This window comes from Aulonocara sp. 'chitande type north' Nkhata Bay, linkage group LG11, assembly GCF_057382095.1.
Source record: "Aulonocara sp. 'chitande type north' Nkhata Bay isolate Kocher_YH1m ecotype deep benthic linkage group LG11, A_spYH_male_GT1.1, whole genome shotgun sequence".
NCBI lineage: Eukaryota > Metazoa > Chordata > Actinopteri > Cichliformes > Cichlidae > Aulonocara > Aulonocara sp. 'chitande type north' Nkhata Bay.
Window position 1 is genome coordinate 3,299,752 of NC_141354.1, and position 23,576 is coordinate 3,323,327.

At 43.0% G+C, this 23,576-nt stretch overlaps 1 protein-coding gene and 1 pseudogene across 2 annotated transcripts in view; one reads left to right on the plus strand and one right to left on the minus strand.

Moving 5' to 3' along the window:
• taf2 (TAF2 RNA polymerase II, TATA box binding protein (TBP)-associated factor) overlaps positions 1-19,788 on the minus strand; it is a 35,594-nt gene extending 15,806 nt beyond the window's left edge. For both annotated transcript variants that reach the window (XM_086310214.1, XM_086310212.1), the window contains exons 1-18: positions 19,253-19,788; positions 18,982-19,036; positions 17,839-17,999; positions 15,682-15,800; positions 13,878-14,019; positions 13,484-13,715; positions 12,745-12,929; positions 12,502-12,615; positions 8,258-8,357; positions 7,886-7,971; positions 7,642-7,777; positions 7,387-7,541; positions 7,046-7,160; positions 6,836-6,945; positions 5,401-5,466; positions 4,445-4,571; positions 3,231-3,356; positions 803-943 (exon numbers count right to left, since the gene is read on the minus strand). In XM_086310214.1, the coding sequence (XP_086166340.1) occupies positions 803-943; positions 3,231-3,356; positions 4,445-4,571; positions 5,401-5,466; positions 6,836-6,945; positions 7,046-7,160; positions 7,387-7,541; positions 7,642-7,777; positions 7,886-7,971; positions 8,258-8,357; positions 12,502-12,615; positions 12,745-12,929; positions 13,484-13,715; positions 13,878-14,019; positions 15,682-15,800; positions 17,839-17,999; positions 18,982-19,036; positions 19,253-19,302 (2,220 nt within the window). In that variant the 5' untranslated portion in view covers positions 19,303-19,788. The remainder of the gene's footprint in view (positions 1-802; positions 944-3,230; positions 3,357-4,444; positions 4,572-5,400; positions 5,467-6,835; positions 6,946-7,045; positions 7,161-7,386; positions 7,542-7,641; positions 7,778-7,885; positions 7,972-8,257; positions 8,358-12,501; positions 12,616-12,744; positions 12,930-13,483; positions 13,716-13,877; positions 14,020-15,681; positions 15,801-17,838; positions 18,000-18,981; positions 19,037-19,252) is intronic.
• A 1,339-nt stretch (positions 19,789-21,127) lies between these two features.
• Positions 21,128-23,105, plus strand: LOC147318325 (XK-related protein 8 pseudogene; annotated as a pseudogene).
• Positions 23,106-23,576: the final 471 nt, after the last annotated feature.

The window sequence follows — 23,576 nt, forward strand, 5'->3', positions numbered from 1 at the left end:
GAAACTGTTCATGACAGTCAGGCCTTCATTCACCATCACCTAAATCTGCTGGAGAGACGTTCCACACCTGGTACACACACACACACGCGCGCACACACACACACGCGCACACACACACACACGCGCGCACACACACACACGCGCGCGCACACACACACACACGCGCGCGCACACACACACACACGCGCGCGCGCACACACACGCGCGTGCACACACACACACGCGCGCGCGCGCGCACACACACACGCGCGCACACACACCATTATTTGTGCATATTTTATTTACAAAGTCTACAGGACAGAGAACATATTCATGTTTTCATCTTCAATGCAATAAATTTATCTTCTTATTATTATTTTATTCTTCACAAAGTATCTAATTAAGTCATTACGACTGACCACATGACCACTAAAATCCAAAGAAGGCTGTTTCTTCCACCTGCAGTCATTCGTATTTGGTGGTGTGGCTCTGATTTTGGCACACCGGCTTACCCGTACTCATGTGAAGCTGGGGTTGAGGTGGGTTACAAAGCAGCTTACAGATGAAAGCAAATGTGAGAAGGCTAAAGTGGATTAAACAGGATGCCTACATTAGATTTGCCAGTTAGCTGACACTCTTTTACACAGCTGACTGTGAATTCATAGTCTGCAAGTCACTAACGCTGTGCTCGAGATAAAGACTATTTGTTCAGAGCAGTTATTTATGTGTTAACGATTAAAACCTCATGATGTGACAGCACTTATCGTAAGAATAAGCTTCAAGCTTTTTAATCGGACCATTTAGCTCTGCTTCTTGGCTGTACCTTTTGGAGGAAGTAGCTCTGGAAGTTGATGAAGTTGTTGGTCTTGACGATGTTTGGGCAGCTCTTGCAGCAGAACATTCTGGTGAACAGGGACTTCATAGCTGGTGGACCCTGCCATGTGCTCACCATGGCGTTGGCTATCTGTAAGAGTCACAGCGTAACAAAACAAACCACAAGTTACTTTATTACACTTTTAAACGCCTGATTGTGCAGAACTGCATCCATCAGCTCCCCTCTGTCTGCTGCCGTCACAGTAAAACAACAAAGAGAAAAGCGAAACATTTCAGATTCCAGCAGAGTGCAGGGAATGAAGAATGTACGGCGAAGTATAATAGCTACAGCAGGAATTTGAGAAACACGAATGACAAGTGAAGAATGTTCTCGCTTGTATAACAATGCTTTGTCTGTCTGTTGCACTTCGTGTGGTGAGAGCTGAGCTACAAAGTCAACAGCAAATGCACACACGAACAGCTCGTGTGGTTTCCACAGGTATGAACAGCGGCCCCACTGGTCTATACGCTCCAACAGGATATTGGGGAATTTATGTTAATGTGGTAAAATGCAGGCAAGGGTCACTCATGCAGGATGTTGTCATTTGGTTAGCTGGATAAGGGGGAGGTGGGCTGTCGGATGTGGGGATGCATTCATGGACTGTATCACTGTGTTCGAAGCGTGCTTCCCACATTTTCTACCAACAACACACAACTGATCCCGACCAATCGCAATGCAGCCAAGTCCAGAGAGGAATGTAAAGCCTGCCATACTGCAGTCTGTGGTCAGTGTGAGTGTGGATGCCTGAGTGTGCGTGAGCTTTGTGTATACCAAAAGCCATTATCACAGAGTCTGCTGGGGGCACTGTGGCCAAACGCAGCGAGCTAGTGAAAGAAGTGAAGTGCTGCCATTTCATCCTCCACTCATGCTGTGAAAATATTGGTTCAGGTGGAACCTGAAGGATGGAAATCCAGTGGGGTGAAAGTTAGAACAGACCAAATCCAGAGAACAGAGAATTTCCTGGAGCCACAGAATTATTCAGTCAACTGAGCTGAAGTGCAGCAACATTTAAAGTGGTGGGTGGCCTCGCTAGCTTGGAAGCGATGGCCTGTACTGCTGCTGCAGCTCTTTTGTAATAGTTACAATCAGTTACATTTTTTTAGTACTAATATACTAAGTGACCACTGACGTAAATGCAGAAGAAACAGAGGAAAGGCCCCTGTTTTTGTCATCTTTGATTAAAAAGAAAAGCAGAGTCACACTGTGAAGCTACAGGCTGAAACTGTTCGTTGCTATGTGGATCCTTCAGTCCGCCCAAAACTTTATTCTTAAAACTGTCTCACCTGTTAACACGTTTTCTTTTATACTACTCCCAGAATACCACCCTCCAGTTTCTGTCTGCTGCTAGCAATGAGCCGTTTCAAACAGTGACATGTGGAGCCGAACTCAGCATGACCACATCGCTTTGCCATATTAACAACATTGCAGGCAAATTATGCTTGCCGTTGTTATTCTGGCTGATGCCGATGACCACCAAAAGTGATGTCATGACTGCTGGCACATAGTGTTGCATACATTAGTGTTGCCTCAGTCTGTAGTTGTGTAACCTGGCTCCTTCCTTGTGCTGGGTTTAGCAGGCCTCTCACTAAGTCTGCGGCAAGAGGAATAAATCTGTGACTGCTTTGTGTCCCGTCTCTTCTGTAGTGTTGTGAAGAGGTGACGTAGCTAGCTTTATAGTAACCTCTAACAGATTCAAGGAGTCTAAACTGATATGTAAGCCCACATTAGCCATTTGGTAACATCGATATTGGCATTTATGATGGCTGATAAATAATTAAGAGTCAGGAGAAACACCATTCAACCATGTTGTGTTGATGCTGGAGGGTTTGTCCACCAGAGGGCGCTTTGACGCTCCCTGCTGACAGCACGTGTGTCCCAGCGCTCGCAGACTCGGCCTTAGCGTAAATGAGGAATCCACAACTTGTTGTGAGATTAAAAAACCAACGCCGCACATCAGCAACTCTGTAACTGGAGTTATTAAGGTGGTTCTGTTTGAAGTTACTTTGACGATTTAAACTCCAGGTGAAATCACAAACACACGAACACGAAGGGTTAGAAAATGTGGCCGTGCTGGATCCCACATCCATCTGATTTTAGACGGTGTAAGAAGGGCGCACCTCGTTGCTCAGAGCCGCTGACAGGACCAAACAGCGCTAACTTAACCCTCGGATGGTTAATCTCACTGGACAGTGGAGCTCAGGTGGATGCTGACAGATGAGGGAAGACTAATTAACAGACGGATGGATGTTTGGGAGTGCCATCATCTCTATGGTTGTGGCTTACATATTGTATTCAACAGATTGTGGAAGAAGCTGAAGCCTTCAAAACCTTTTCATTGTGCTGTTACTGAATCACACACCAACACAGTGACACGTACCTTAGCCAAACAGAAGCACGCTTGCATGCGAACTTTGTAGAAACACTGTTCCTGCTCGAGGATGTCAGTCAGAGCCAGCCTGGAGGCAGGAGTTGGGAATTTTTCAAGTGCTGAGATGGCCTCCTCCTAACAGAGAGATCATTGTTCAATCAGACTTTACACACAAGAAAAAGATGAACATTTACTAAAAACTTGCAGTAGTACGAACAGTAACTTTAACTATGCTAACGTTGCAGTTTTTGTAGCTGCATAACTAAGCAGAACACATGGCAAAAAACACATTTAATTAAACCATAAAACCGACATTTAAATGAAAGATTGTCCAAACACTTCAAGTTCCTAAAAGACACCTGCAACCCGCATCCCGGCTGTGGCCTCAAAAAAGATTTCTCCACAGGGACGGTTGTGATTTATGCCAGAGTTGGATTCACAGGCAGAGAAGTCAGGAACAAAACCATCATTACAGACTAGAGGACGCGTGACAGCAAGCAAGGATCAGAGGCCTCATTCTTTACCACAAAGCAACATGCAAATGACTTTCTGCATGAAACAAAAACCAGAAAGCTGAGCTCTGTTGCATGGAGAGAAGATTAATTACTGAGCAAACAGCACGCCAACCGTCAGGACTGGACGGTGCCTTGATGCTACAGGAACTGGAGAACTTGAAAAATATCAGGAATCTGATTGTTGTTTTTCATTTCATCTGTACACTCACAGTGAAAGCAGTGTGGCTGTAAATAACAGCAGAGCAGTGAAGACTCTCTCCGACACACGGACACGAGTGCAAGCAAACGTTGTGACAAATAAACACTTTCTTTAAATCTGATGCATCCTGGTCCCATTGACACCGTTTAATATGTTTAAGTCTTGTCTGACGTTACATATACAGAATTACCCACAGTCTCTTCCTTAGACTGATGGATACAGTCTGAATGCTTAAACACTGGGCACTCGCTACCTGTTAGACACAGTGATACAATAATGTTCCGATGCACTGGTGTCATAGTGGAAGTGGAAAAAGCTGCACATGTGCATCACTGTGCAGCAGAATGAAGACACAGAACATTAGTGAGCTGTGATTTAAGCAAATAAAGGGATTCCTTTATCAAATCATTGTGGAAATGACAACTCATTAGAACTACAGGCTCATCTAACACACAGGGGACTGCTCTTTAAGGCCGGTGTGGAGCCCTGCATGCTTACTGTTAGCCCACCTGTGCAACAACATCCCTCTCATAGCGCAGCTGATACTGCCACATGAAGTCAGCCTGCTCAAACTCCACCTTCCTCAGGATGGACATGTCCGGGTCGATTCGGATCCACAGGAGGGGAGAGTCAGCACTGCAGAGGAATGAACAGGCACGGACACCGTGCACCGTATATGTTAGACAGATGTAAGCATTAACTTGGCAAGACAATACTCTAAGGCTGCGTTCACACTGCAGGCGAAAGCGCATCAAATCCGATGTTTTTGACCCTCTGCGACCATCTATCTGATCATGGTGACAGTGTGAACGGCACAAATCCCATATTTTCAAATCTGATCTGGGTCACTTTCATATGTGGTGCTGAATGCGATACATATCTGATGTTTCAGAAAGCGACTGCTGTTTGATGGTCAGGTCGCATTGAATCCGTCTTTTACGTCACCGACACAAGACAGACGCCAAATATCAGCGCCGGAGAAGACGACGTGAACGCTTCCTGTCCAGATGTCAGTGAAACTGTTGGGAAGACAACGTTGGAGAAACGTGAACATTTTCTTTGTCCTGTATAATCTGCAGATTCTGACAGAAACTATCCTTTGAAGCAGCGCTCCTCTAAAACAGCAACAAGGATCATTATTAGGTTATTTACATCATTATGTAAATAACAGAGTAACTTAAAGCAAAAATTGGGAAACGTAAAGTCTTTATATTAAGGCCATCAGTCACACATACTGTTGCTCTGGGTCTAAACTGAGCGTGTTGTGTGTGACGTCTTCTTTTGTGCATGCGCCGCTTTGAGCGTTCACACTAGAGCGCGTTTGCTGTCGCATTTTATTTGTAGTGTGAACGAGCAGACAAAAACATCAGATTTGATCAAAAAATCTGAATTGAGCATCAAGACCTGCAGAGTGAACGCAGCCTGAGTCACATAGCAGCAATGCATCACAGCAGTAATGTCTTACTCCATTGCAGATAAATCCATGTCAACTTCCTCTCCATTCATCAGAGGGATCTTCTTTTTCTTGTTTCTGCAAACAGAAATCACATCAGTGACACCAAACACTCCCAGCCTGATATGACAGACGCTCTCGCTGAGGAGAGAAACAAAGAATCAGAACAAAGACTGGAAACATTCGTCTATATTAGGAGGAAACAGTGAAGCCACAACCTTCTTCTAAGTAACATCAAATGGTGCATCTGAAAAGTATCCACACGCTTCACTTGTTCCACCTTAATTTGACCTCAAAAGTCTACAAAGTGAATAAAGTTTGTTTAAATTCTTGCAAATGTATTAAAAATAAAACAACAAAAATTGAACACATATAAGATTTTACAGCCTTTCCAGTGACACTCAAAACTGAGATCAGGTGCGTCCTGTTTCTACTGATCAAGAGCTTCTACAACCTGACTGGAGCCCAACTGTGGTAAATTCAGCTGAGCATGGTTTGGAAAGGCACACAGCACAAAGCAAGCCATGAAATCCACAGAAGGCACAGAAACATTTCTGCAGCATTGAATATTTAACTATCCAATCAGACATATGTGGCAGAGCGGCCAAACAGACGGCACTCCTTAGTAAAGTCCCGAAGGACTCTCAGACCGCGAGAAACAAAATTCTCTGGTCTGATGAAACAAAGATTAAATTCTTCAGCCTGAATGTCGAGCGTCATGTCGAGCAAAACCAGGCTTTGCTCATCACGATCCTACAGTGGTGCCAGCATCACGTTGTGGCGATGCTTCTTGGCAGCAGGAACTGGGAAACTAGTCAGGGTCGAGGTAAAGATGAATGCAGTGATGTACGGAGACATCATTAACCTTCAGAGAGCTCTGCTTCTCAGACTGGGGTGAAGGTTCATCTTATGACTCCAGGCCTCGAGGGCCGGTGTCCTGCAGGTTTTAGATGTGTCCTTGATCCAACACAGCTGATTCAAAGGGCTGAATGACCTCCTCAACATGTGTTGAAGTTCTCCAGAGGCCTGGGAATGAACTCATCATTTGATTCAGGTGTGTTGACCCAGGTATCTAAAACCTGCAGGACACCGGCCCTCGAGGCCTGGAGTTGCCCACCCCTGTTCTAACAGGACAATTACCCTAAACACTGAGTCAAGATGACCAAGGAGGGGCACCCAACCAGAGTCCAGACTTGAAATAGATTACACATTTCTCAAAAGATTTGAAAATGGCTGTACACCATCAAACCTGATGGAGGGTTTGCAAAGAAAATAGGAGAAACATGTGCCAAGCTTGTAGCATCAAGCACTGGCAATACTTTCTGGATGCACTGTAGCACATCTCAGTGTTAGCAATGCATGATTTTCAGGCGCTATAACAGCAATAATGTAAGTGCCCATTGTAATACACAAGCCCGGCAGAGGAGAGTGACGCAGCGTCCGGTACCTTCTGCTCTTTGAGTGGCAGGGAATGTCGTGTTTCAGGCTGTTCTCTTCTATCTGCAGCATGTGGTTGAAGGAGCCGTCCAGCTCTTGTACGGTCACCTTGATTGGACCCTGCAAGGAAACAGAGCAAAGAACGTAGCAAAAAAAGTCCGACAATTTAAGCCTGCTTGGGTCCTGACAGAGTGACAAGGCACAGGGCTGTAAGACTCACCACATATTTCTGAGTTCCAGATGATGTGTAGTCCTGACGGATCTCCAGCTCCAGCACGTTCCTCTTTCTGTTGAAGGCAAAACTGCCGAAGAATTTCACCACACTGCTCTGATCTCTGCATATGAACGGTTAAGACTAAAACCCTCCAAGGAGGTGTCAGACCCAGTGGATAAAGACTCAATATTTGAATGTTTTTATTTGACTGTAATCAGTTTCACATGATGCTGCTATACGCCTTTCATATTTGGTTATTTTCTTTCTTATTTACTGTTTCCAACACTGCAACCTCCACCATCCCTGCCTCCATCTGCAAACACAGATCTGATTGCGATAAAGGATACACCCACTGTTTGATGAGGGGGCCTATGTCTTTGCCAGAGACGTTGGAGATGGATTTGAGGAAGGCATGAGTGGACAGAAGCATCTGGCTCCACATGTGACTCTGGTACTTCTGAGACGAGGCTGTACTGGCCAGACTCAGGAGCTTGTTGAAAACCTAAACAATAACAAAAGGTTAATGAGCTAAAAGAGAGAACATGTTTGAATATGAAGCCCAACTGAAAATACTGGCACACACACAAAAGGACCCAGCTGACCTGCAACATGAACTCCATGCTGATCCTGTTTTCTATCAGCCTCATCACCAGGTGTGCCTTACACTGGAACATCTTGTAATACTCCCAAGACAGTGTGTGGGGGTGTTTAATGGAGAAGTGAAGGTGGGGAGTTGGACTAAGAAGAGAAGAAAGTTCAAAATCCAACAAATGATCTGGGATTTATACTCGGAGGATTATGACTAAACACGACACTGCTTACACTTCTTAGAATCTAATATCTTACTTGTCTTTCTCTTTCCCTCCACTGAAGGTGGGGTGCAACAAGACTCCTCCCATTTTCAGCTCATACTCCACAATCTTGTCCAGCTCCTGTGGGCAAAAACAAAAGGTATGTTTTCTGTATCAGAAAGAGATGATAATGAGATTTATTATCAACACCAACATTATTCGATCTGAGCATGTTTGACGTTCCATCAGGTTCCACCAAAGTTTAAAAATGTAATCAAACTTTCTAGATATAGTAAGGCACATTTCTACAGTTTTGTATCTGTACAGCACCACAGTTAAATCAAACACTCAGTATGTGACTGAAGCTTTAACTGTATTATCTGATGAGGAAGCAGCTTTTACAGGGGAAGATTTATGAAGCGCTCACCTCTTTGATCCAGTGCCGATACTCATTGACTCCAAAGGTCTTCTTCAGGTAGAGACCGTAGATGTACCCTGAGATTCCTTTCAGCACCCACTCGTCAGCCCTACAGAACACAGAACATCTCAGCTCTAAGCTCACAAAACATCCCAACTTTCTTCCAACGTTACTGTGAATGAATCATAGTGAAATTCCAGCATTTAGATACAGCAACGATATTAGTGACAATTCAATTCAGTTTTATCACTGCAGCTGCAGCCACCTCAAAGCGCTTTGTATTGTAAGACACAGACCTTACAGTAATACTGTCATGGTCCTGGGTCGTGCGACCCAGTGTTTTGTGTTTTAGCCTATTTTGATGTTTATTCTTTGTTTAGGGTCACTAAGGCAGTCCAGCCATTTGTACATACTACCCGTGTATTAAGTCTCCCTTGCCCTTCGTGTGGTTATGTCATCTCCCCTGTACTACGTCTTCCCGGTTCATGTGTCTTGTCTAATCTCCATGTTTCCTGTTTTACTTTGAAAGTCTGTATTCACGGTCAGTGTATTCAGTTTCACTCCTTCTGTCCTGTCGTTAAGTTCATGTGTGTCAGCTGTGTTCCCATGTGTGGCCACTTCCCCTAATCATCCCTCATGTGTATTTAGTCTCTGTGTTTCATACAGTCTGTCTCGCGTCGTCTGTGTTATCTCCCCTACCCCTTGTCATAGTAGCCCAGCCATAGTTTGTATTTTGCAGTCTAAATCTCATTAGAGTCATAGTTTCCCAGTCTATGTTCAGGTTTTCCCTCAGTTACTTTGTTGTTCTTTTCCATGAGTTTTTCAGCCATAATAAAAGGCTCGTTTTGGTTGGAATCCACTCCTGCATCCTCGTTTGTGTTCGCACCTGGGTCCACCACACACCTTTCCGCACGGTCTGCCTCCGCAGACCTTGACAAATACAGAGAAAATCCCAGCAATCATACGACCCCCTGTGAGCAAGTACTTGGCAAAGTGGGAAGGAAAAACTCCCTTTAACCAGGCTGGGAGAGGGGCGGCCATCTGCCGTGACCTGTGGGGGTGAGGGCTCTTCTTCCATCCTTCCTCCCTCACTGATATGCGCTCTTTCATCATGCCCAAGCATGATAAATCATTTAAGACCACACTTGTTGCTTCTTCACATTTTAATAGTAACTTTTACAATCAGGGCACTTCAAGGATGGAACCTGGCCCCACACACTGCTCTCATTAATTTATCAGCTTGGATTTATTAGCTTGTTAAAAAAGAAAGAGAGACTCGGCGGTTTCCCTGCTTGACACTGAGCTAAGTCCAGCCTGGCACACACGGCACAGATGACTTCATCGCTGTATGTCCTGGAGTCAACAGTACACTGTGTGTTTTCTTAAGTATTTTCTTTTTAAGTTGGGTCATGCTCAGGGCGATAATCAAGTCCTAAGTTTGGATTACCTTCCTTTCATCCTCATAGCTGTAAGACACCTTTCTTCAAGAGGAGTCCCAAAAACAGCACAACAGACAGTTTCATTTCTCAGGAAGTCTAAGGAGGATCATCCGGTGCACACACAGAGCAGCGACACATCAGAAAAGGTCGTGTTTTTCCAAAATGCATAACCAGTTTAACCAATACCTTTCATGTGCCTTGTATGTCTGATGGGCTGCTTAGCTTAGCCTGTTCTCAATTACAGCCCTCAGTTAACCCCCTGCTCGGATTAATTGCTAGCAGGCCGCCATGCTTTGTTAAAATCAAAGAGATCTGACTTTTTGTGAGGTTTTTCCTTACACAACAGCAGCCAGCTAGCCCAACAACATAAGCAGATCAAGGCCCCACATCTGATGTGTGTTTGGAGGTCAGTGAGGAGAAGGCAAAGTATGGACGGTGAATGGAAGATGGCCTGTAGGGTAAAGGAGGGACACACAGGGGTAGACACAGCACAAGGTGCACCTGAGACTGTTGAGGCCTTTCTGACGGGCCTCTTAACATAATCAAGCCCCTCAGAATCCCTCAGTCTCTCACGGACACTGACCGCACTGGCAGAGCTGCCGAGCGGCGCAGCGATCCATCATGCTGGAGGATACAGTTGTTCAGGCCAGGACCGGCCCAACTTCTGACTCTTGGTACTGACAGAACAGCCTTGTTCTGCTGTAAATCTCTCATCAGCAGGCAGCCTTACGAGAAGAGGTCTGAGGACTAACTGTTACCACACGTTTCTAAAAGCCCAGAGAGCCGAGGGAAGCACTGCTGAGATCTGTTCATAGCGGTTTGTGTGAGAGCGCTTCCAAACAACACTGACGCTTCTTTTCCATTACACAACTCTCTGGCCTTTGAGCCCAATCGCAGCCTGTTTGTAGCTGAACTTGTAGTGCATCTTCTCAGTGCCTTTTCTTACAGCGTCCAAAAGCAAGCTCCACATATTCAGGATACCTTTTCATTACCTGGATCTGCTTATTCTAGCATCACCAGTCAGGCCAAGTAAAGGTTTTCCACATCCATATTTTCCAAGTTAGCTTTTGGGAAACCAAAACTATGTTCAGATAAAAGAGGAGGTGTTTAAAGCCATTGACCAATACTAACCGTAAGGAAAACGTCGGCAGCTAGTCTTGGTTTGTTGTTCGCAGACTATCTCGGTACATAAACATTTACACAAATATACAACTGCTCGAATTGTAGACGTTCTCAATAACTATAGATCTTTTTACTGCTAGCCTACAGATTGACTGTTTTCTGGAGAACTCATTGGTCAGCATATATGAACATTACACCTTCTAAATACAAGAACGCCACATTAAATGGGGCGGTCGTGGTTTTAGAGTTGGCAGTTCGTCTTGTAATCAGAAGATTGCCAGTTCGAGACCCGTTGCCTACTGGTGGTGGTCAGAGGGCCCGGTGGCGCCAGTGTCCGGCAGCCTCGCCTCTGTCAGTGCGCCCCAGGGCAGCTGAGGCTACAATGTAGCTGCCATCACCAGTGTGTGAATGTGTGTGTGACTGAATGTAGTGTAAACCCATATGGAAAAGATATATATAAATCTTATAAAGTTTTTATCTGTCTTGTATGAAACTTGTATGAAAAGCATACAAGAGTGGAAACACGTATAAGATCCCTTGAAAAATTATACAATGAAACTTGTATGTTTTGTATACTTACTAAAAAAATATATGAAAGTAATGAGAAAGTGGCCACTTTCATGAGTAAATCATATATGTTTTTACTATTTCTTTTCCATATGGGAAGCGCTTTGGGGTCCATAGGGACTGAGTAAAGCGATATACAAATGCAGGCCATTCACCACTTACATGTTCCAAATCCTGCACAGGCCTCGGTTTCACAGGAAAAAGGGGTTTAATATGATGTCACCTGAACATTTACGTGCACACACTACGTTGTTTCTTTGTTGTGGACACTGCTTGCTGGACGATGGGAACAATAAGAGTCGGTCACATTAAAGTGGGCCGTAGTTGTGAGGAGGTTAGAAATGACTGTGTTGTGCAGAGCAAACTACACGTATAACTACAAACAACAACCCAAAGGGAACAGACTCAATGGTGTTACACAAGCTATGCATTTTATAGAAACATCTCACGCTGCTGAAGGTTCTTATCTATATCAGATATTAGGCTGACGGATGTTTTTGGAGACTAATTTCTTGGTCGACAATATGAGGGGAGAAATTTGACTGACTAGTCTAACACTAACACACGCAATTATCAAGAAACATTTGAGTACTGTTTAATTGTGTAAACAAAGGTATCTGAACCATTAATCATATTAATCATCGTACTTGCTGTCTAAATCTGTGACACCTTCCACGAAGAAAGAAAAAAAAAGCACTTAAACTGATGTAAAACATGATGTGAAAACATGTTGCTACAAACGATGGTTACGTGTTAGTAAAAAGAAACAAATGTATCAATTAAGTGTGGTGCATTGTGACAGAGTCAACATTGTCTTACAGATCATGACAAGCCCAGCCCTCCCTGTGCCCAGCCACCTCCTCCAGCTCATCTGAAGTTCTCCCAGGACAATCAGGTCTCACCAGCGTGTCCTGGGTCTACCCTGTAACCTCCTCCCCGCAGCACATGCCCAGAGCAACTCACACAGGAGGGATCCACCTTAACTGGCTCCTTTGATGTGGAGAAGCAGGAGCTCTACTACCGAACGACAGGACTCCTCATCCTCTTTCTAAGTCTTAGACTTTGGAGACTAGAACTTGTGTCTCAGATTTTGGCTTTACTTCACCATCCCATGTTAACACTCACCAGGACATCCTGGAAATAAAACAGCCGAAGAACTGCTGAGCCAACGCCTGAGCCAGACAGCGGCGAGTCTGGGGAGTCTGGTCAATGATCATAGCGCTGTGGAGCAAGTTGGTACTGAAACAGAGGCAGCAGTTGAATGAGAGGAATAACGCCTTCAACAGCAATCTATTTGTGTTTTACATTTGCTGATTTCTTCTATCATCCTGCCAAAAAGGACCAGTGAACTCTGATATCACGACCTACCTGAAGATGCTCATAGAAGCATAGGAGGATACTTGAACGTACGCCTCATCCACAAACACAGTTTTGAAACAGGAGTAAGGATAGCGGCACGTCAGGATTTCCTCGTAGAACTCAAAAATCTCGTGCAGGTACGACATTGAGTGTTTGAGAAGAGGGAGCAGCTGCGGCAGGCAGAAATGTGTCACCTGACAGGAAACAAAGACGTGCGCGCTTCAGTGGTATTTCAAAGATTATGTGACGAGAGCCGATGTATTCTTCTTTATTTACACCGTTTACCTTCAAAAGACACCTAAGTAAGTGGCCATCAAAAAACACTACAGGACAAAGCTCCATTTAAACCACTTTAAAGGCATTTTAGGATAAAAATGATATAAAAAGCTGGACTAATCTCATCTGTCTGGATTATTCGACGACTGCATTCTGCATCTGTCGTTGCAGAACTTATTCCAAGCCAGGTGATCTAAAAGCTGTACAGCTGAGGGTAAAGTTTACACAAACACTTCATGGACATGACTTTTAACCACAGCCCAGTACATTTTTTACTGGTTTGGGGTCAGTGAGTCCAATTAAAGTGGTAGCCTGATTTATCTGTTTCAGAGCAGTTTGTGTATTTGTGGTAAGGATCCTTTCCTGCAACTATGAACATGTTTGATGTCAGTTTGTATAAATACCTGCAGGAGGAAATAACTGCAACATTTATTTAAACTCCACGCAGAAAGAACAGAGAACGAGGACCCACCTCGTGCATGTAGGGGTCCACAAGGATTTCAAAGGGGCCCACAGCCAGGGAGATGTTGGGAGCTGCTGTTGGGATGGGAAGGACGTAATGGAAAGTCTTCTTTCTCATGTCATGAGTGTAAATGGTCTCCACCAGATCCCCACATGATACAGCCACCATAGATGCATCCACAGTGAACTCCAGCTTCCATGTGCACAGCTCTGAGTAAGAGTCCACGCAAGGGAACCAGAATCTGTGACAGGAGAAGATTTTCATTTTTCCATCACAACTTCCAAAGCTGGAACATCCAAAACAAAAAGTCACTTCTACATATTGTATCTGTCAATATGGAGCCAAGGAATGCGGTTTTTATTTATTCATCTACTACGGACGAGAAGATTGTTTGTTTGCAGACCTTGTGGAGTTCTGGTACCCAAAGGAGAACACATGGGCTCCTCTCTCCGCCATGCTCCCCTCCACATCAGGAACAACAAAGTGGAGGCCGCCTTTGGGCTGGTCCAGAGAAAACTCTATGTACACCTTCAACACTTTCAGATCTGGATACAAAAAACAAAACATAAAAACATCCATTTTTATTTATGTTCATTCAACAAAAGGCAAAAACCTTATTTTAGTGAACTGGATACAATCAACAGACAAGTAACCAGGTGATGGCTTTTCAAAATAAAATGTCATTTGAAAAAAATTAAAAGAGATGGTAAAGATTATGCTGGCCTTAAACGGGCAAATCATTTATTTTTCTGCTTATTATTTGTTGAAAACAATAACTTTAGCCATACGTGTCAACACGTCTCTAAGCTAGCCACAAACCTTTAGTGTTGCCCCTCAGAGATGTCATCATGAATTGGTATTTCTTTTTATAGTTACACTGACGCTAAGACAAATTTCAGAAGAAGTAGGAGCAAATGTTAACTTTTCTGTTAAATTCAACCTGGTGAGCTCACTCTGAGCCACAACACAGGAGACTCCAAACGTTTTAACACTTCTCCTCTCCGTTCTTGAGCGTTTCTGTCTCTGAATGACACGGAGAAACTCACGTTCACATCCATATTCAGGCAGCCTTCAGTTGTTTGTATGGTCTATTTTTTTGGTACAACATGCTAATATTAGGTTGGACCCTCTTTGTGCAGTGAACTCATCATGACTGGAGTTCGACGGTGTGTAAACCTGCTGGAAGCAGCCATCAGAAGATGGCTACACTAACCATAAGCAGTTGGTCAGCACCAACACTCAGGTAGTGTGTTTATACCAAACTTTGACCCTACATAATGTCACAGAGGGAATGCGATCTTTATTGTATTGTGCAGCCCCAGCTGACAGGAGTGCAGCCTCTCGGTCTTCTGCAGCTATAGTGCATCTATGTTAAACTTTGATAGGGTGTGTTTGCAGGTGCCCTCCTGCTGTAATGAGTAATTATCTGAGCAGCTGTCGTCTTCCTGTTCAAAGCAGTCTGTGCGTTCTCCTCTGACGTCGTCTGAAAAGCTCAGACCGAGCGCCCACGCTATGTTCAAAGTCACTGAAAGCACCGTTCCTCCACCATTCTCTTGCTTGATTTCAGCAGGTTGTCTTGATCATGTCTACATGCCCACGTGCAGTTGGGTTGAGTTGCCGCCATCTGATTGGCAGATTTTTGGAACAGCCAAACAGCTGCTCGAGTCTTTACAGTGTATATAGCCATTACAGCCCCTCAGCTCACCTGACATGCATCTGCTAGTTGGTCCAGGTATAAAACGAAAAACTGTGTGGGCACTATTTAGCTTAAATGATCAGAGCGGCTGTAACAGTGAGCCGGGGAGCAGCTGAAGTGTTGAACTATCGAACCTGAAACTTAACGTCTGCCTCTTTAACCAGGCTTTGGGAGACAATGCTGCAGTTCTATTCAGCTGTTACAGTGTTTCTTTATTTTACTGCATTTCATACAGTTTTACTTTGCATGCTTTTAGTTTACCAACAGGTTTGGAGTTTATTGTGTTTTTTTAATTTCATTTTAATTCTTCTTTCAGTTTACTTGCACATTTTATTGCACTTTATCTCAATTAGATAAATATGTTTATTTTATTCGAATGTTTGCTGTGCTTTTAGTTTCAGTTGTGTTTTGTTTACATTTGTTCTTATTATCGGCTTCATCGATATCAAAGTAAAAGCACTAATCTGCATGAAAGGTGCTACACAAAACACTTGACAGACGACTCCATTACCATCCCCTTGTTTCCAGAGCTCAGAGGGTACTTTGATGACCAGCTCGCCGTGCCCTGCGTCCGGGTCCACGGCACTCACTGCGGCAGTGTAGGCGCTGGAGAAATAGTTGAGGTTCCTCCTGTGTGGACACGCAGTAAGCATTCATTGCTGTTCTTTAAGTATGCAGTTGATGATAATCACAGCCACCCACTCCGATGGACACAAATCTTAATGTGACAAGATAAGTAAATGACATAAATAAATCTGTGTTCTCAAATCTATTATTTTTGCATGTGTGTTGTTGCTGCCTGTGTTTAACTGAGTCATTTCTGTAACTGTGACACACTTGCTGCTGCCTATCAATGGGATCTTCCTGGTTAAATAAAGGTTAATCAATAAAATCTTATTTATATAACTTCTTCTCATTCTTGTAGTCACAACCAAATATTTTCCAAACAGTTCAAATGATCAGACAGCTCTGCTAGTTTAAGCTAATTCAGTAAATTAAACACACGACCAATCACAGCAGTTCATCGTTCCACTAAGTTTATTTGGCTCCAAATGCAACCACGAGCAATAAAGGGCCCCGACATGCCAGCCTTCCCTCGCTGAGCTTCTTTTCTAATTCAAAGGGGGTTTTTCCTCCCTACTGTTGCCAACTGCTAGTTCATGCGGCCTGTCCAACTGTTGGGACTCCCTCTCTAGTCTTATAAATGAGCCTAAATTTCTTTTGACTATTTTCCACAGTGTAGAAAAACCTCAACGTTATGAATAACAGGGATTTATGATGCAAAGATCAGAGTGTAAATAACGCCAAATATGCAACATTAGAATTTCTTAAAGCTGCTTAATTCTGCTTCAATAACAGCTTTGCACTCTTTACTCTTGAAACTGCTCCAGCAGTCTTGAAGCAGCTGCCACACATGTTGAACACTTGTTGGCTGCAGTCCCTAACCATCTCACTTGAGTTTATGTCTGTAGCTTTTGGAGACCAGGTCATGTAATGCGGCACTCCATCACTCTGTTTCTTGGTCAAACAGTGCTTACAGCAGGGTTTTTCCAGGCTCACAGATGGTTTTTGGGGTAAACAGGGGTGCACAGTAAAGACAATGAGTCTGTGTTACCTTCTTTGAGTCACCATTTGATAAAAATGAGTCCATATTATGCGGGAGAAATGAAACCTCGATTAACAAAACAGATTTTTAAAAATCATTTCATTACACTAGTGCGGACTTTCCTTTGGCTCTGGCTAAAACCGCCGATGCTCCCATCAGCCCTTCACGGTTTCTCACAAACACGACAGCTGAATCCAAACACAACCTGGTTTTGCCCTCTCTATTTTTGATCCAAGCAGCTCTCTTCTTCTTATCAGCCTCCCTCACTTAGTGTGTCTTTGCAGCAGTTCCAGCATGAAGCCCTGTTTCCCTCCCTGACTGATGGTCTCTACCTGACTGAGGACTCATGCTTCACCGGGAAATTTACACCGTACCTATGCCGTAACTGCAAACCCCTCCGAAACCCTACAGTGTAACATTTGAGGTAATCTGACGTTCACCTCTCTAGAAATGTTATTATACGTGGGGTTGACACCGCCCACAACCATTGTGATTGGCCTGTTCAGCACCATCGATTCCTCCTGGGTATTTCCAACAAGTTTTTCACTGCAGCTTTGAATTTATAAGTATAAAGAATAGTAATGATAGCAAGGACTCACAGATGTGAGAGATTTCTGAAACTATGGGAATTAATGCGACGGAACTTACAAAGAAGTGAAAAAAGGAGCAAATATGTTTACACCCAAGGACCCTGCCCACAACAAAGAGCCCAGGAGGACCCAGGAGAGAAAAAGTTCCAGCATTTTGTTTGTTACTTGCAGTAACGACAGGCTGTTCCTGCACTAGTTAAACAGCTGTTTGCAGAACACCTGCACCGCCTCCGTACAACACAAAAGACTGCTTCAATATTAAGACAGTCAATTTAACTATTAAACTTCTGATAACTGTTGACTGAAGGACAAACTTCCTTCATCTGGTTAAGATAGCTTCCAGTATAATTCCACATGTGTTATAACCATAGAATCTAAATTTAAAAAGAAAATCAGTGACACTTTCAGATGTACTTTTGTAGACTAACACATATTCTGAGGTCCAAAATAACTAGAATGTGGATCTACTCACTGCTTGGACTCATGGTGGCACACTTCCAGAGTGGGGTCATTGTAGAGGAACGGGGCTTCGAGATCGTTTACTCGGACCCTGTAGATGCGACACTGTTTACTGTTTAGCTTGATCCTGTTCAGGTTGACCACGGTGGGGAAGATGGTGAGCTCAACATAGCCCTGAAGTATACAGAGGCAAGGAAGACATCAGCAAAATATAACAACATGTATTTGAAGCATGAAAAAATGAACTTGTAAACAGAATGTGAAGAAAAAACACCTTCACCACGACAGTGATGGTAAAAGAACCCTAATAACTAAACCTCAATGAAATGAGATGAAGCAGAGGGGGAGGAGGAGTGGGCCAAAGCTCCTCTCAAGCAATGTGAGGCTGATAAAGTCACACAGAAAGCCATTATTTCCACTTACTGCTGCTAAGGTGGGTTTACAAGCTATTGAACCACGAAGTGTACTTAGTTTTTGCACACCCTGCTTCTGTATTTTGATTTATGACACAGGTAATACATCATGTGTTGTCGTTCCTCTGAATCTGTAATAACATCATTTTAAACTTCATATTGCTCAGATGATTTCTGTTATTATGTCCTGACAGATCAAACCTTAGAAATAACAGAGGATGGGCACCAGTTTAGTTTATCTACGCTGTCTCTATCTATGCCAGCTCCAAGTCTGTGCAGAATTCATGTTACTGTGATTCTTATCCAGTAACCAGCCAGGCTTCTTTTTCAAACAAAATATTAAATTAGGTAGAAGTCGTCTTAGAAACAAAAGACTATGATGCGTGTAAAACAGTCACATTTCTGGGAAAATGCTACCACCGTGTGGTAAAGATCTTCATTAAACATTATTTAGCACTTCTTTTTTAATAAAAGCGATTCTTGCTAAAATTACTTTTAAGATTGACACGTAATTTTGCTTAATGCTGAGAAATAATAATGATGAATATTAACACGAGACTGCAGGCGTATATTACAGTAAGTAACACTCTTTTAAGCAGTAATGCACCCTTCATAAATGCCGGTAATGTGTGATTAGAGGAACCAAAACAAGAGAGCGCTGCCGTCTCGGCAGATCGCTAACTGAGTATCTGCTGTCCAACGGTGAGCAGATGAGCCATTATGTGTGCAAGTGCTGTACTTACGATGACAGACTTCCTCTGGAAGTTGATGTTGTTGATGCACACCACCTGGTGGGTCGTAAAAGCAGTGACACAACGAAACAGTTAACGTTTCATTTATGAATGTAGCTACCTAAACCCTCTCTGTCGTAGCCAGGTACAAAGTGTAGCTAAAGCTAAAGCGCTATTTACTTCGGTCTTGACTTTCCCCACGTTAAGCTAGGGTTAACTTTGCTTCTGTTACTATAGAACATGACAACAACCAGCAAGAAAGTGATTCTGCTCAGATACTTATAATTTAAAGGGCCGCGGGCTCTCGAAGCCTTTGTCCTTCTTCCTGTTCATCGCTGCTTCTCGCTGTGCTTTGCTGAACTTTTAAGGTGCCATAACTCCGCTCGGTGATGCTTCCCTTGCCTCAGCCGCACTGAGCTGCTCTTCAGGCTCACAATTCAAAGCCCCCTGCATTCACCAGACTCGTACACGTTTACAGGGTGCTCGTCAGTTCTCCCAAAGCACTATATGTTAGCAGTCGGAATGTTTAAACTATCACTGTGTCAGGCTGTCGATGAGTCTTTGGTTTGTATCGCCCGGAGCCCGCTGTGCACTGTTTTCCATGCAAACCACGCCGACGCATCCACGAATATACATCAGCCACGAGCAGCAATAAGTTGTTCTGTTTCCTTATTAAAAAATAAGTAGTTTACTCCACAAATGCTCCACTCGACGCGCATCAAAGCATCCAAATATCCCCTTCTCTGCTCGGCAGCTCATAGTATTGTGACGCCCGCTCCAGCGTGTTCGGCCATTTTGTTAGTAACCTTTGACCTCCCGCGTAAAAATGATAATTATATTTTTTCCCAGAGCGGTCGATTGAAAAAAAAATAAAACATTTGTATTAAAATGAATGTGTGTGCGTTAATAATGTAAATACCGTAAAGTCTAATTTAATTAAACAATACAAATTTCTGTCACACACACACAAACACACACACTCTCTGACTCACTCACTGGCCTGCACCAGTTACCAGTCACTTTGTGGAGCATTGGACTGCCATTACCTCATAAGACTTTGTTGTTACACTTTCTCTTACCGTACACTACTAAATCTCCATTTGCACTATTTGCCTATTTGCACTACACTGCCTGGTTACACTCAATGTCACTTACCCATTATATTGTATATTATATAGCTTTCTTGTTATATGTAAAATTGTATTTATTTAAATTTTTACTTTTTAATTATTTTACTTGCATTTTTTAATCACTTTTATATTTAAATATATTTAAATGTTCATTTGCTATTTCTCTAGGGATTGAAGAGTAACGCAATTTCTATTCTCCGTATGTCCTGTACATGTGGCAGAATCGGCAAATAAAGTTGACTTTGACTTTGACTTTGACTTTGACAAATTTCACGTCACGTGAGGGGCGGAGACTGCGTGTCTGCGAAGAAGTGCACGAGATCCGCACAGCTCATTGGTTTATCCCTGTGACGTTCTCTGTCTTTTGCGGGACCAACAATGTTTTTTACAGGCACACATCATTTGTAGGGCATCTTATTGCGAGTCCTGATTGTTCTCTCGTTTTAGTTTTAGTAATATTTTTAAATGGTTGTACAAAATGTAAAAAAAAAAACTGGCAGGTGCATTGGCTGCATTTTTAGATGAATAGTTGTATATGTTTCCAAATGTGTGCATACGTTTTCAAAATGTACAATTTATATTTGCATTTTAAGTTATATAAATAATTTATTCAACATGTCTGTAGCTGTGTTCAAGGTTCAAGGTTCAAGGCTCTTTATTTGTCACATGCATAGTTATACAAGTATAACACACAGTGAAATGTAGCCTGACACGCTCCTCGACATATGCAAAAATTAGGGGGGGGGGGGGGGGGGTGCAGAGGAAGAACATTATATATATATATATATATATATATATATATATATATATATATATATATATATATATATATATATATATATATATATATGTACATATAGTATATACACTGGGTGAATGTGCAGTAGTAGCAGCAAGCAGGTGAATTCTGTACATTAATACATTACATTAATATGAATACATTAATACATTAATATGAATAGACATCTGACAGCTATGTCCCAAAACGTCGGCTGCATCCTTCGGAGGACCCGGCCTTCGCGGTCTACATGGGCCGGGTCGGCTCGGCCTCAGCTATCACCTTCACTGTGACGGCCTACCATCGCTCGCTGCGCTCCTTCCTGCCTGCCAAAGAAAACCAGAACATAACCTCATCAGTCATCTACTTCATCTGGAACCTGGTACTCATCTCTTCTCGTCTCACTGCCCTTGCTCTTTTGGCCTTCGTGCTGACCTGCTTCATCTTCCCCCACTTCATCTGCACTTGGCTGGTTTTATTCTCCTTCGCATGGCGATCCAAGACGAACTTCATGGAAAGTCCTTGTGGAGAATGGCTTCATCGAGCCACATCTTCCTTTGGTATTTCGACTGGTTTAATGTTGCTGAGGGGAAGACGCGGTACAGGACTGTGTTCTAGCACAGGTTTATACTGACTGATCTTTGCATCCTCTGTGCTGTGTGGTGCTGGAAGATGAGCACACATCCTCCTGATTTTGTGATAGAGCCCATATCAGCTTTAATTATAGCTGCCTGTGTTGTTGCAGTTTACGTCCTATGTCTAATACTTAAATGTATTTATTATAGAGTCTTTCATCCAAATATGAGCTGAAAGGGGCCAACACAGAGCAGCGACCTGAAGATGAGGTGGGATTTTGTATGTTTGTCCCTGCACCAAAGATTGCAGACCACCCTCCATCCTCCCCATCAGCACGCTGCAATAAAAGAATGAGAAAGCTGGCTGAGAACATCTACTGCTGACGTGCACTTGACATCCACAGGACGACTAGAAAGAGACCGAGTCATGCAGAATGTTTTCATCTAGATCGCGTGGCTGTGTTTTGTAGCACTCTGACCTTTGTCTGATTTAGCCACAGATATAATGTCTCAAAGCATTACTCATCTTAATGTGGAGATGAAACTGAATATGCACTTTCTGCTGTGCATTAAATCATTTCAAGATATCAGTCATTAAATTAAATGAGAGGCTTTAATTATTAAATCTGTATTAAATAGTTGTTGTTTACATGTGAAGAGATCCTTTTTCAAAGGCTATTTCACTGGATCATCTTTTCTAAAGAATCTAACAGGTTAAATGAGGATAAAATGATTGTCAGCAGTGACTGAGTCTGCCATCCCACCTACCAGAAACTAGGTTTATATGACTGTCCATGAGGTCAGTCTCACTGTGATTAGCACTGGATTAGCTTACTGCTACTAAACACTGAGCGTGTCAACAAAAGAGACATTTATAGCAATGTTTCCTCTTCACACAGTTAGCTGGTAGATGGCAGGCATCTGACTGTGGGGTAAACTGCTGTATATGTGTCACAGTACTGGATGTGCGACCCAGTGTTTTGTCTATTTTAGGGGTTTTTTGTTGATAACTATTTTTCTCCATGTTTCTGTTTTAATTTGAAAGAGTCTGATGCAATCTTGTTCGTTGGTGTTAGTTTGACTTTCCCTGTGACGTCATGTTTCATTTCAGTCAGCTGTTTTCCTCATGTGTTTTCACTTCCCCTGAACACATCCAGTGTGTTCATAGTTGATTATAGTTTTTCACAGTCTGTCTTAGTTGTACCTAGTTTTTCATGGTTTCATGTTACTGCTACCATCAGCCAAAATAAAGGCTTTTACCTGCATCTCCTCTCTCTGCATCTGCTTCTGCGTCCAGTTCACGACCCATCAACATGTGGCCATGCAATAAAGACCTTCCTTACCCATGTCAGTAAAGGGGCTCTGTAGCTTCATGATTAGTTTGCGGTTTTTCTTCCTTCACTTTGATTTGTGTTTGTGGACATATAATGTGTGTAACAGGGCGTGGTTGGTGGCACGGTTGCGAAGGGAGGCTGACACAGCGGAGCTCCATCAGTTCAGTTGTGTTGTTGTTGTGTGTGTGCAGCTGGGGCTGAGGGCTGGAAGAGACAAAAACTGAGTAAAAAGTGTAGTAAAGTGCGATCTGTGTGGTCGGGTCCGTCATTCATTGTCACTATGTGCAATGTACACTTTCCATTAATCTCACAGTGGAAAATTCCTGGAAATCAAAGTCAAATGTTTATCAGTAGAAGAATCAGACTCCTGTTAAACATTATATTTGTACTAAATGTGTGTGTAAATATGGTGTCTGTAGATTTGTGACGGTGTTTCTGTTGTAGTTTATTCCTGTATGAATATTAAAAACTTGACTGAAAGTATTAAAAATGTATTTGCATTGCTTTACAGAAAAAGGGAAAAATGGTAGGACTGTGGGGGAAAGCGTGATCACCTCAGTTAAACAACTGGTGTAATTCTATTAGGTTCATCTTTAAGGAACTCTGCATGTCTCCAAATAGCTTTGAATGTCTTTGAAATGAGAAGAATACAAATAGAAAAAGACAAAAAGTGGACACATGCAGACAAAGTAAAGAGATGAATATTCAGTAAGCTATAAAGATCCAAAGCTCTCTCAGTTTTTCTCAAATGTGTGTGAGGACTGCTTGTTTGTGTTCTTGGATGCACTTA